General features: G+C 44.7%; 2 protein-coding genes across 2 annotated transcripts; one reads left to right on the top strand and one right to left on the bottom strand.

The window, feature by feature from the left end:
- The first annotated feature begins 656 nt into the window (after nt 1-656).
- On the top strand, nt 657-3181 carry LOC125944215 (THAP domain-containing protein 11-like). The gene is made up of 3 exons (XM_049664536.1): nt 657-950; nt 2203-2347; nt 2546-3181. The coding sequence occupies exons 1-3, from the start codon at nt 808-810 to the stop codon at nt 3179-3181; spliced, it is 924 nt and encodes a 307-aa protein (XP_049520493.1). The 5' UTR covers nt 657-807.
- Nucleotides 3182-8839: 5658 nt separating this feature from the next.
- On the bottom strand, nt 8840-12199 carry LOC119444308 (uncharacterized). The gene is made up of 3 exons (XM_037708726.2): nt 11999-12199; nt 10806-10914; nt 8840-10373 (listed from the first exon to the last, which is right to left on the bottom strand). The coding sequence occupies exons 2-3, from the start codon at nt 10895-10897 to the stop codon at nt 9044-9046; spliced, it is 1422 nt and encodes a 473-aa protein (XP_037564654.2). The 5' UTR covers nt 10898-10914; nt 11999-12199; the 3' UTR covers nt 8840-9043.
- Nucleotides 12200-13677: the final 1478 nt, after the last annotated feature.

Below are 13677 nucleotides of genomic sequence, written 5' to 3'. Positions count from 1 at the left end.
CGGGCGATCGCGGTTATGCGGCGGTGGTGGCGGCGGACAGCAACGCGAACCAAAACGGCTTAGAATGAGCCCATAACAGCTTACGCTGTAAAAGCGTACAATCATTGCATTTTAATGGTGCTAACATATGGGGCAGAAACTTGGAGGTTTAACAAAGAAGCTCGAGAACAAGTTAAGGACCGTACAAAGAGCGATGAAACGAAAGAAATGTCGCAGTTTCACCCGATAGGCGAAGTGTCAATGACGATAGCAACTTAGTAGAGAGCTATACGGAGTAAGGATGGTAGTTTTATCAGCTGTATCAACTTGGATATGCAGCCACACCCGCAACGCGCAGAACAGTTGTTGACGCCGTCGTCCGTTATGCCCGCGTTCGCACCGAACGCGCGCGGCGTTGGTGACTGTTGCCAGGGCCTCTGGGGGCGGCTCGGAGGTTTTCGACGAGATAAGAACGGGAAACTCGTCGAGCAGCGTCGGAAGTCTTTACCACCTTCTCTCCTCGCAACGTTTTTATATAAATACACATTTGGTGCCGCAACTAAACGCCGCCTCCCCTCCCGCCCTCCCGTGCCCCCACGGGCTTTTGCGCGACGGAAGAAGTCGCGTTTACTCTATAAAGATGGTGATTGTAAAGGAGGAAAGCGACGCTTAATAGACCGATCTCACCACGAGTTGCACTACGCCACCGCAGCCGCGGTGCATGCCGGTAACTAGAGTTCTCGGCCGCGACTGCATCGTTGCGGCTGCATTGGTGCTGCATCCGAGAGCTGTTTATTGAGGTCTCATGCGTTGTATAGATTCACCGCAATGGGTGGATTCACGTGTTGCGTGCCAGGATGCTACAAGAACAGCCTGAAGCACAAGGGCACCAGTTTTCATGTGTTCCCGAAGGATACGAAGCTCCGACAGAAATGGGTGCGACAAATAAACAGAGTCGGACAGCGCGGCAAGTACGGCAAGTTTTCTTGTTTAACGTGTTAGAGATTTTCTTGTATTTAATGCATGACACGTTATTGCGCTAGTGCGTAATTACAGGATTGCTAAAGCACGACTGATGGGCTGATCAGTGACCGCGAAGCGGCATAGCGTGTGCTCGACCCCCTTGCCGAGGTGATCGCTGCAAGCGGCAGCTGATACTACCTGTTTTACGCGCGAAACAGTGTTCGCTAGAACGTAGTAATATCCAAGCAGGTTGCTAATACCTAAACTGACCTCTTACGAAAAGTGATGAGTCAAGCGTCTAGCACCAACGAGATATCTGATGCAAGGCAAGCTTCTCCAGTGCACGGCAAAAGAGTTGGTCAGCGGCGCCGGCGTTTCAGCCGACGGCGCCGCGGGTGTTTCCCTGTTCCTTTCAATCTGATATTTTATTACGAGCAGAAGCTAAAGTGGCAACAACGGTAATAAAACTTGGCATCTCACGAGCGTTGGCGGCTTTTATTGGCGCACCGTGCGCTGTACTTCCGAAGTGTTAAAGCATAGCGACAATATCGGCGCTGAGCCATCGGCTGCGAGCTCGCCGCCGCTTATCCGTAGCTTTGCGCCCGCTGCCTAATGACTCACAGACTCAGCCATCCGTTGTGCAGAAGCAAATATTTTGTCGTTCACGAGACTTCCCCGACGTTCGCGGCAGCTCTCGGACTTTTGAAAGCTGAGCGCTGCGAGTCGCCGTTCCGCTGGCATGTACGCGCCTATTTAATAACCTCCTCACGGAGGGCGATTCATCTATGTTCACGTCAAACGCATACGACCGAGCCCTGCATTGAAATCGCAGTGTGTACGCGAAGCTGTATTTTTCGCCATTCACTCGTTTTCTTTTTTCACCATTCTCTCTTGGCGTCCAATCTCTGCAAAAGACCTCACTCCTACCGTTTTGGAACGCTATCTGTTAAGCGTATAATTTTGCTTATTTTGTAGTGCTGGGTTAGTGATGTCTGTTACTCAGATTTTGTCCAGCCTCATTCAGCTGCGGTGTCAACAATCCTGTTGTTTGCTGCAGCAAGAGATTTACTTTGCGTAACTGCAATCGAGTGTGAGGGGGAAGCATTCGTTCAAATTCATCCTCAAACCAGTTTTCTTTTGAGGTTTATATGGGATCATAACCAGCACGCGCAATGAAAACAAGCTGTGAATATTGCATGACCTGAAATGATTCAAACCAACTTAAGTGGTCTGAGATGAAATGATATTTATTTATTTTAGGTTCTCACAGTTCGTCCCTACTACTGGCCACAAAGTTTGTGGCGACCATTTTGAAGGAGGCAGAAAATCATACATGGTTCGGGTGCCTACAATCTTCCCCCTGAAACAGAAGACTGTCAAGAGCCGTCCGTTGATACGAATGAAGGTACGTGGCAAAACATGAACCATTCCTCCAGTCGGTAGATTACGATGAATGATTAGATTTTTCGTTAGGCAGTGCAGTGAAAGAATGAGACGCTTTGATGTCCATTCTTTCCGTGCCACTAATGGAACTCTTTAATCTTTTTTCAAAACTAAGTGATAAATTTCTTGTTTTTCATTTTTTCTGTCATACCCTTTGCAGCCTGGTGATGCAACTCACTCGCAACAGCCAGATTCCCCTGCACCCTCACACGAGGCCAGCTGTGACGATGGCCTTACTAACAGCACTGGAGAAGAGCCAGTAGAAGTTCAGCAGGACTTATTTGCGGAACACTCCTATGCATATGATAAAGGAGACGAACGTGAAGTTGTCAACAGGCTGAAGGACTCAGTCACACAGCTTGAAGAAAAGCTGGAAGAGGCAAATGCCACAATTGCAGCACTCAGGCAGCAGCTAGAAGACAGTAAAAAAAGCAATGGTGAAACAATGAAATTCTGCAACACGTTACAACAGAAAAACAGGTGCCTAAAATTGGAGTTATCGTGCACTTATAATCAACTGAAAGAGGCTCGTAACAGAAAGGAAAACGAGTTTAATTATGATGCTCTCGTGAAAGACGAGAAAAGGCTCAAGTACTACACTGGTTTCAAGACGCAAATGTTGCTGGAAACTTTCTGGTCCTTACTGGAAGAAGATGTCAACAGTCTTCAATTTTGGAAAATGAAGGAAACGACGAATCAAGACAGGAAGTTCGTGCTCGATATGAAGACTCAGTCGATTTTGGTACTGATGCGTCTTCGGCTGGGCCTCGACGGTGAAGATCTTGCGTACAGGTAAAATTATGTTACGAACATGCGTAAAGGCGAAAATCATTTTTTAAACCTGATCAGTCACGTTCAACTTACAGGTTTGGAGTGTCAACAAGCACGGTGTCACGTATCTGGATAACCTGGCTTGACTTCCTGAACAACAAGCTTCGCCAGGTATTTATTTATTGACATTACCCTACAGTCCTTAAAGGAGCATTGAGTATGGGGGGGGGGGGGGTTACAGAAGAATGATAATAAGTAAAGCGTAAAAGAAACTGCATTGAAGGAGAAACAACGAAAATTGTACATTGGAAGGGAAAAAACACACTATAAGCAAATGCAGTAGAAGACAAAACAAAAAAGAAAAAAAATTTATACAAAGTCAAGAGAACACATAAATTACAACTGCTCAAGAAATTTGGCAGGCTCTTTTAGGGAAACATTATTCCATAGTCCGATACGGGTAGGAGTGCAGAATTATTGAATGAATGTGTAGGGCTGAAAATGTGGCAAAACTGATGTGATTAAGTCAACTAAAAGTACGTGAAGGAACTTCAAGCGAGAGACGACTGGTCCACGAGTTATAGTAGTACTTATGAACGAGATACAGAAAGGTAACAGAGCGACAGGAATGCAAGTTAGTAAGGGCAATATCGCGTTTAATTTGGGTAATGCTAGAGGCATGATTATACATAGAAGTTATGAAGTGGGCAGAACGATTTTGGATGTATTGCAGTTTATCTATTAGGTATTGTTAATGAGGAGACCAGATCGATGAAGCATATTCCAGTTGTGGGCGTACAAACGTTTGATAAGCCTGTTGCCAAATGGTAGATGGGGAATGATGCTGATTCCAACGCAAGAATCCCAGAGTTCTGTTAGCTTTCTTGCATACACCAGGCAAGATTAGTACAGAGATAAACACCAAGGTATTTGTAAGTAGTTGCATGGGAAAATGGGCTGAACAGATTGAGTAAGGACAGTTAAAAACCGATTTCTTACGGGTGAAAGTAAGCACACAGCATTTAGATGTCTTAAATGTTGTTTGCCAATGATCGCACAGCTGATTTATTAAGTGGAGATCCTTTCGTAAAGTTACGTGGTCTTCTTGGCAGTTCATTGTTCTGTAGACTACACAATCACCCAAGAAAAGCCATATTGAGGAAGAAATGTTGTTATTAATATCATTAATATTAATTAAGAAAAGAAGAGGGCCTAATACACTACCCTGGGGCACACCCGACATAAGAAATGATGTAAAGGAGTTAAAGTTATTCACAAATATAAACTTCTATCGATTAGATAAGAAATTATGAAGCCAAGATTATGTTAAGGAGTCAATCCAAAGTGCAGTTAGTTTAGCTATTAGGTGACAGTGAGCAACTCGCATAGTCGAGAAAGATGCAGTCAATAATGTTGTTATTATTCATGCCATTATGTAAACCAGACATGAATTCGAATAGTTGGCTTGACAGGATTTTTTGAATGTGGCACTAAATCCTGCTTCGAAACGCCTTTGTTTTTTTTGTTTATTTCTACTATTCCCACTCATTATGCTGCAATAAAAATATAAGGAAGCCTCATAAGGCGTAATGAAATAATGCATGCGCAATGTCATTGTGTATCTACTTTGTGCTGCTTCATTGCAATTTTTCAGTAACTGTGAAACTCACAATATCCCCCGTGCACTCCTCACTGTTCTCAGACAAGCTTTCAGACAGGTCCCAAATGCCAATGCTACAAATATTTCTCTGGCAGCGTACAAATGTCATGCTGCAAGTAACAAGCAGAATGGAAGCTACGAGACAACTTGTGGCAAAAATATGCTCTATGGTTTAACCCCTTTAAAGAGACACTAATGTAACAGACAAATGTGTATAAGACGAGTGTTCCTGCATCGATACAGGCATTGATCAGAAAATGAGAACATGGTACCCTGCTTATAAGACACACCTCATGCAAGGGACAAGAAATGCTCCCTGGTGCACGTCCTATAGAGGGGTTCAACTGTATTACACTTTTTTTATGAAACACACAGCACATGTAACGACCATGACACAGAAAGGGAACTCAGGACAGTATGACACACAATTTATTATATTAGAGCATTTTTTCTCACATATATACAGGGAATCGGCCACTTCAATGCGCATGTAAAAAGCAGATAAATGCTTCCCATCAACTTGGAAACATTGGTCACTAGGTGATGGGAAGTGTTTAACATTTCTCAAGCTGTGGTGTCTGTTTTTACCCAGAACCTGAATATTTCAGGCACTGCTCACACATATTAAGGCATAGATCACGCTTATGTGAACTGCAGTGGTAGGCAAAGTGCCCCCATCTTTACCTTTCGCCAACCCACTGCAGTTCACATAAGTATGAGTCGTGCTTGAAGTAGATTCGGATTCTGGGTAAAAACAAACACCACGCTTCGAGAATTGTTGGAGGCATTCCATGTAAAAGCACGAGGTTCTTTATGCATCAGTGATGCCTCTCACAGGCAGAAAGTTCCCAGATCACAGGTTATGATTTGGGTGGTGCACGCTGGATGTTTGCTCAGCTTGCAGCGCATGTCCATGCCTATACATTTCATTGCACTATATGTTGAATAAACAGTCGAAAGTTTGCGCTCCCTTTGACCCCTTTCCTCATTATTTCTTTGGAAAAAAATAACAGCCATACTTTCTTAAATCACTAGGATATGCATATGGGAAGCGATCACGAATGTTACTGTATACACACTAAAACTCGCAAAGATGTCAATTTATTCCTTTGTATTCCATCTTGTGACTGCTTTCGAGGACAAGGTTCACAGAGTATATAGCACAAACTTATGTTTTCAAATTTGATGCAGGTGCCAATATGGATGCCGTCCCAGCTGTGCGACAAATACCGACCTCAGGTGTTCCTCGCGAAAGGCTACGACACTGTAGATGGAATAATGGACTGCACAGAGATTTTCATCGAGACACCGTCGTCATTTCGGGTCCAAAGTGAGACGTTTTCCAACTACAAAAAACACAACACAGCGAAGGGTCTCATAGTATGCAGCCCCAATGGTTTTGTTGTGTTTGTATCAGACCTAGCACCTGGACGTCTGTCTGACAAGGCCCTCACCAACTCCTGTAAGGTTTTAGATAAGTTTTCTCCAGGACGGAGCATAATGGCAGACCGTGGCTTCACAATCCAAGACGAGTGCAAGGCACGATCGCTGCATATGAACATTCCACCTTTCATGGATGGAAGGCCGCAACTCTCCGAGAAAGATGAGGAAGAAACAAGACGCATAGCAAGTGTGCGGATACATGTTGAGAGGGTCATTAGGAGGGTGAAGACATTCAAAATTTTGTCGCATGTATTTCCAAACAGCATGGCAGATCAGCTGAACAAGATATGGCACATATGCGCTCGTTTGACTAACTTTGTAAATACGCCTTTGCTGTAGAGTTTTGACGGTTCATATTTTTAACAATCCCGTTACCAAGGGAGGGAAAGCGCACTCAGGGAAGGCACAGAGTTAGACGGAGTGACGAAATTAAGAAGTTCGCAGGGATAAAATGAAATCAGCTCGCACAGGATAGGGTAAATTGGAGATCATTGGGAGGAGCCTTCATCCTGCAGTGGCAGGCCGAGAGTGATGATGATTATAATCCCACAATGCCATAACTATAACTCGTATGTAAAGACACGCCGACTAATATCAGCTTTATTGAAGCAATAAACATTGCACATCCCCCATCAAACATACACACTCAGTGAAACTCAAAATACATGTACAGCATTCCCTCTATCACAGTGAAAAACAAGCACTATCACAGCAATGCACTAACAGAATCGGGATATTACCCATCATGAGGTTGCATTGTGTCTATAAACCTTGTGAAGAAAGAACACAAGTATTCACTGCATGTTTTCGTAAAATAAATAGATTCATTTGCTCAAATCAGCTGCCGATGGTTTTATGCAGCTTCATGGTGTTCATTTCAAAACAGAATTTTTAGCACACTTCACCTTGACGAGAAGTGGTACTGTTCAAAAAGCTCCGCATCTCCCATCAAACATACAATACACACAGTGAAATTCAGAATACATGTACAGCATTCCCTCTATCACAGTGAAAAACTAGCACTATCACAGCAAAGAACTAACAGAAACAGGATATTACCCATCATGAGGTTGCATTGTGTTTATAAACCTTCTGAAGAAAGAGCACAAGTATTCATTGCATGTTCTCGTAAAATAAAAAAAAATATTGCCACAACATTCACTTCCATATATTAAAGAAACAGCCACTATATCGATTCATTTGCTCAAATCAGCTGCTGATGGTTTTATGCAGCTTCATGGTGTTCATTTCAAAACAGAATTTTTAGCACACTTCACCTTGTCGAGAACTGGTACTGTTCTGAAAGCTCCGCATCTTGGCAAAAAAATATCTACCAGACTAGATTCATGAAGGGTCCTTCTAAAAGTGCACCTCAAAATGACAAAAGCTCAACAGTTGTTCTAGGTATAAGGATCATCCACCCTTAACTACCTGCATTTAGTATGGTGAGTTTCAAAGGAGCCATTAGTGATTGGATAATTCGCACTGCTCAGTTACCATGTTTTGGTAATACCTTGTTTGTTGTGTTTCTCATTTTCTCTATTCGATTGTAATTGTTAAGTGCTAGGTCTGTAACTTTATGTTTCCTGTTATTGTTTTGTTTGTTGTATCTAATATCTGACACATTCATGTCCTTCCCTTTGTAAAGCCCTGTATACTTTTTATATTGTCAATAAATGTCTGCTGGCAATGTTTCCTGCAGGATCACCTGCATCTACATTAGTGGCTGTCTGTTAGCACCACTTATTAGGTTAGGTACAGGTGTACCATGCGTAGTCAACCAGCAAAACTTAGTGACACCACAATTATGTTTTTGAATAACCACCAATCTTACTCTAAATGTATTCTCAGCATGCCAAAGCAAAGCAGGAAGAAATGACACAATAAATACCATGTTTCAGGATCTACTACTACCATAGGTCGGCAAAAAAATTAGAGCTCACTCAGACTCACTCAAGAAATATATATTGCTCTGAGGGCTCACTCGGACTCAGTCTCACCAAAATTTTTCTCAACCGGACTCACTCAGACTCGGGCTCACCAAACTGTTTCTGAACCGAGCTCACTTCGACTCAAATTCACCGACATATTACTCAGCCGGACTCACTCATGGCTTGACCTGAGTGCGTGAGTTGACTCACGAGTCCGTATTAGCCTAAAATTAGCTTTCGATCGAGGTGTCAATGCTCTTTAACGCCAATATCTCACATAATCGGTGCTCTACGATACGCCTTTTGATCCTGTACTTTCAAGTACGAGTTATCAGTGATTTCAATCCAGTAAGGACATTGTTATGAAATGTGCGACTCACACGAGATATTTTTATCAAGAACGTTCATGAAAGAGTTTGCGGGGGAGGTCATGTATCCCCCACCCCCTAACTCACGCCTCTGATAAATAAATATTGAGGTGGCACATGAACGCTAGTGTGTTGAGATATGTGTAAATAGACTTGAGTATAAACGTAAGCCGATAGAAGGCTGATAGTAATGCTTAAGTTGAGTAGATAGGACCATAGGTTGGTAATAAAAGGTGGAGCTCACTCAGACTCACTCAAGAAATAATTTTGCGCTTAGGGCTCACTCAGACTCGCCAATATCTTCCTCACTCGGACTCAGACTCACTAAAATTTTCCTCAGCTGGACACACTCGGACTCAAGCTCACCAAAATATTACTCACTCACACTCACGGACCGATCTGAGTCTGAGTGAGTCGACTCATGAGTGAGTTTGCCGACCTATGACTACTACTACTACAAAATGCCTAATAGAAATTTTGAAGTGCTAACTGTCAAGAAAGGAAGGCACCAAGTACTTCTCACAAAAAAATTTGCACCGCTTCACCAGTTCATCGAAAAAACTCTGATCAAAATTCACAGAAACTTGCACGCACTTTTGTTCACTGTAAACGAAGAGGATGCAAGATTGTAAGCAGCTCACCCCCATTTGCATTTGTACTTGGGTGAAGTATCTGCTGCTTCTCTTCAGATACCCATCACGTAGCTCACTCTTACAAAATGTGTCAAGGTTCATTGGACTCTTAATTTCCAGAACACTAGGCTCACAACAAAGGCATTTAACAATGCCATCGGGGCTTGCTCCTAGAAAAGAATTGCTCCGGCACAAAAGCAGACCGCACTGTTCGACCTGTATGTCCAAGTGCCCTCTGTTTTGCTCTATGAATTCCTTCCTTGCATTATCCTCACACAACAGCCCTCGTTTCATGGCGTATGTGGCTCGACACTTCTTCCCCATTATGGCACTCAGAAGTGACCGGGCATCATGAGGCCCCATTTTTGTTTCGCACGTTTTGACCCACGTGTACACTCTATGTGCTACTGAGGCCGTTATCAATCCCTTTCTGTAATGGTGCCACAGTGTTGAGCCACTCTGCAGCCTTGTCGCACTCTCAACAGCAGCAACATCATCAGCTGAGTACACTAGCGTCTGTGACTTTTTTACGGCGTCAAGCCAGCGCAGAGGCATGCTTTCACGCACATTGTTGTCTTTTGTTGACTCGGTGCTTTTGTCACACAAGAAATCATTAGCCTCTAAAATGTCAGCGAAGCACTGCAGTCCATTTTCTTTTAGTTTTCCATGTAAGCCAATTAAGGTTCGTGTCGTCATGACCTCTCTTTCTGGCTTTAGTGATGAATATTTCATTCGTTTGTTGTGATGCTCAGGTGCACTGCTGAGTCTCTCCCTAGTATCCTTCGAAAAGACAAGGTCTTCAAAGCTATGTGGTACATTTCTCGGATCTCTCGGTTTGTACCATTGCCTTTCTGTCTCAGTACACGCCAGCAAGGTTGGCACAGTTGCAAGGTCATGCTGAGCTATATACATCAACCCATAGAAAACACAACACAGGTGCTTACATGCAGACCCTTTGCCAGCAACACAGGTGCAGGTGCCTGAAACAATTTCTCCATCACTTCTTAGTAGCCGGGCTGACACCTTATATATAGTCCTTGTTGTCATTGATGCCAGAACGTCTGCACGCACAACAGTCTCTGAGCTTTCTATCTTCAAAAACTCAAGTTTCTGCAGGTGCCCAGAGGTGAAGAGGCGCAAACCTGCATCTCTGTGCTTTTGTGCACCCTTGCCTTCAATGTACCTGCGTAGAAATGACACATTATGTGAATATTTCATACAGTATATTGTGTGAATATCTCTCTGATGATAAGTCCTTAACTACTGAGCATTACTGTTTGATAGTTCAACTAAATGGTAACACTGTCAAGCTTCTACTTTCACATATACTTTGAAAATCAACGTATGTATTGTGCTTGTAAATGAGCAAATAAATGATACTACAGCATCTCATTAATTGCTGTCGTTTCTGCTGTCAATCCTTTTGTTTTCTTCTATATGAACCCACAATCTCCTGTTACCAAGCTTTACATGGCACACGCTTGAACTATGTATTTGCGATGTAATTTCAGAGCGCATTCACTAAGGTCCTGGCATGTCACTTAGGTGCTGCTAACATGTAACTGGAGAGATGCGCAGTAGCCTGTTGCAATACGTTTCCTTTCATTCAACTTACCTATAAATGTGCTCCTTTCCAAAGAATTGATTCAGGGTCCTTGTTTCCCTGGTCCATTCTTGCTTGTTAATGTTGCTTGGAACTAATGTCATGATGTTTTTGTTTATTCCTGCCAGAATAAAGAAATGGTGAAAACATTTTCAGTTTTTTTTTAATTTCCCATGGCATTATGGAGCATATTGCACTAGTTCCATTTCTCATTTAACCGAAATTGGGACTAATGTTTACAGCTTGGAATGACTGTTCCCATGTTTCCTTGTATTTTTGAATTCAACACTGCACAATGATCCTTTTAAAAGCTCTCAACGATAGCTCTGCTGCCTGGAGCCTCAACATGCTTCTTCCTAGTTGTCATTGTTGTAGAAAAAGCAGTATACCGCGTCATGGGGCCACATTCTAAAGCAGAAACAGAAAACGGTTTCTGTTTATTTGGGCGCGCGAAGACAGCTGACACTCGGACCAGTATACTACATGGGCTCTTCATACCACTTCCCGAGAAGCACACAAGTTGGGAAGCACATGCGCTAAACTAGTCACCCGTACGAAACACGCCGCAAGGCATTCCAATACTTTCCGTCCGTCATATGCTCAGTGTATGCGCACTATGCTAAAGAAGCGCGGCGGGTGGTCAACACAACAAATGTTCTCGTAAACAAGTCTAAACTTGCCGTCTTCCAATGCCGTCCGCGGCAGTGTTTCACAAATCTTCACAGAACTAACGCTAAGTTTCAACAGCAAAAACTTTGCAAGGTACTACGTTTGACGTTCCGACAGCAAGCCGTAAAGATCGAAACAACGAAAAGCCTGCCTCGCTTCGTTTCTTCGTAAATGTGCGTGAAAATTGGTAGTAATAAATAAAAACCGAACTCCTTCGGTTTTGTCCCGTTCATAGCGCAGCTTCGCAAGTCGCGGAGAGCTCTGCGCAGTATGGTCAAGCTGTGTTCTGCAGATACTATACCCTCGCTTGCGCGCCGCGATCCACCGAAGTATTTTGCTCGCATGACAACAGGACCATGCTTTCTCGTTCGTTTTTTTTTATTATTCATTCAGCGAACACGGGTAGCGGCACTGCGAAGCGACGTATGCGCATCAACAGTGAGACGGCGTGGTAGTATGTTGACATCGGCACTGTCGACCGTTCATTTTTCGCAGGCAGCGCTAAAACACCGGATAAATTGAAATGAAACACTTACATTGAAGGTCCGGGCACAGTCTTCTACTGCGTTCCGTTGTCGTACACGTCGAGGATTCGTGCAAAACGCCGATGTATCCAAAGCGCGAAGCTTGCAGCCGCGCCAACAACACTCAGGCGTGCGCAGAGTACTCCAGTTAAGATGGCGGCAGCTCCACTTCCGGAAACTCGCGCATGCGCAGATCGTGCGGTGAGATCGGTCTATTCTGCAGCCCTTCAGGGAGCACAGCGCAGAACGAAGCGTTTGATCTCCGCCGTGCGTTCGTTCCCCGTGAAAGCGCGCGTCCCTCGCGCCCTTTCACTCGCACATATACACCGTCCAGCGCTCGGCGACGATTTCAACGCCGTTGACGTCATACCGAACCTCACGGCGACGGTGACGCCGATGGCAGAAATCCTCTTTGAGTGTCCATATAATTGCTATCGCAATAAAATGTTAGGCCTAACGTCAAGAGACAGAAAGAGAGCGGCGTGGATCAGAGAACAAACTGTAGCCGATATTCTTGTTGACATTACGCGGAAAAGTGGAGCTGGGCAGGGCATGTAATGCGTAAGGTGGATAACCGGGTGGACCTTTAGGGTTACAGAATGGATACCAAGAGCAGCGAAGCGCAGTCGAGGACGGCAGAAAACTAGGCGGAGTGATGAAGTCAGAAAGTCGCAGGCGCAAGTTGGAATCAGCTAGCGCAAGACAGAGGTAATTGGAGATCGCAGAAAGAAGCCTTCGTCCTGCATGGACATAAATATAGGCTGATGAGGATGACATTTTATTTCATTTAGTCATTTTATACGCTCATGACGAGCGCCACCCCCTACCCATTGGCTGTGCGTCATGTGCCTAACGACGCACGTACTAGGCCACACGTTTAGTCAGCCAGATGGCTTTGATGTGACGTGCGCACTGACGCACGCACTAGGCGCACCTTTAGTTAATCACAACCGTGAAGCCGCTGTGGCGTCGGGGGATCGCGCTCGTCTCGCGCCCCGGAGGGTGGTGGTGGTGAAAACATTCATTGCCAAATGATTGAAGAAAGGTGGAAAAGCACCCTTACATCGCTTGAGGCAGCCCTTAGGGGGTCGCCTTTATAGAGCAAAGGAGAGCCATTGAAGGGCTATCCGCTTCATGGCTGCGGCGATAATCAGGTACTGGTCTGTAGCAGTGGAGCTGGTTAGGATAGTCTCCCAGTATGACTCCGCCGTGGTTTGGGATGGAGCGTGCGGAAACATAGGGCATGTGAGGAGTACATGAAGAACGTCTCCTGGTTTCCAGCAGAGCTTACAGGAGGACAATAAGTGATCAGGGTATCGGGCATGAAGGAGAATAGGGTAGGGAATAGTACGGGTCTGGAGTCGGCGCCAGTGGGAGGCTTGGGCTTAGGATGAGGGAGAGAGCCGGCGGTGTTAAAGACGCCGGGTATCTCGGTAATGGCTGAGAATGTCTCTGATAGTAAGCAGGCGCTCCAGGGCTTGCTGAGGGGGTCCGACTCCGGCTCGGAAAGTAAGAACTCGGGCGAGGGAGTGGGCCTCCTAGTTACCAGGGAAGCCTGCATGTGCGGGGGTCCAGATAAGGGTTACGGGGAAGGTGGGGTGTCAGAACCGTAGAAGCCGGGCCGTGGTACCGGATAACAGACCTTTGCCGAATATGATTGGGCGGATTTTGAGTCGGAAAGAATTTTAGTG

The sequence above is a fragment of the Dermacentor silvarum genome, chromosome 3 (assembly GCF_013339745.2).
Source record: "Dermacentor silvarum isolate Dsil-2018 chromosome 3, BIME_Dsil_1.4, whole genome shotgun sequence".
Classification (NCBI taxonomy): Eukaryota; Metazoa; Arthropoda; class Arachnida; order Ixodida; family Ixodidae; genus Dermacentor; species Dermacentor silvarum.
This window is presented reverse-complemented; position numbering and strand designations above follow the sequence as displayed.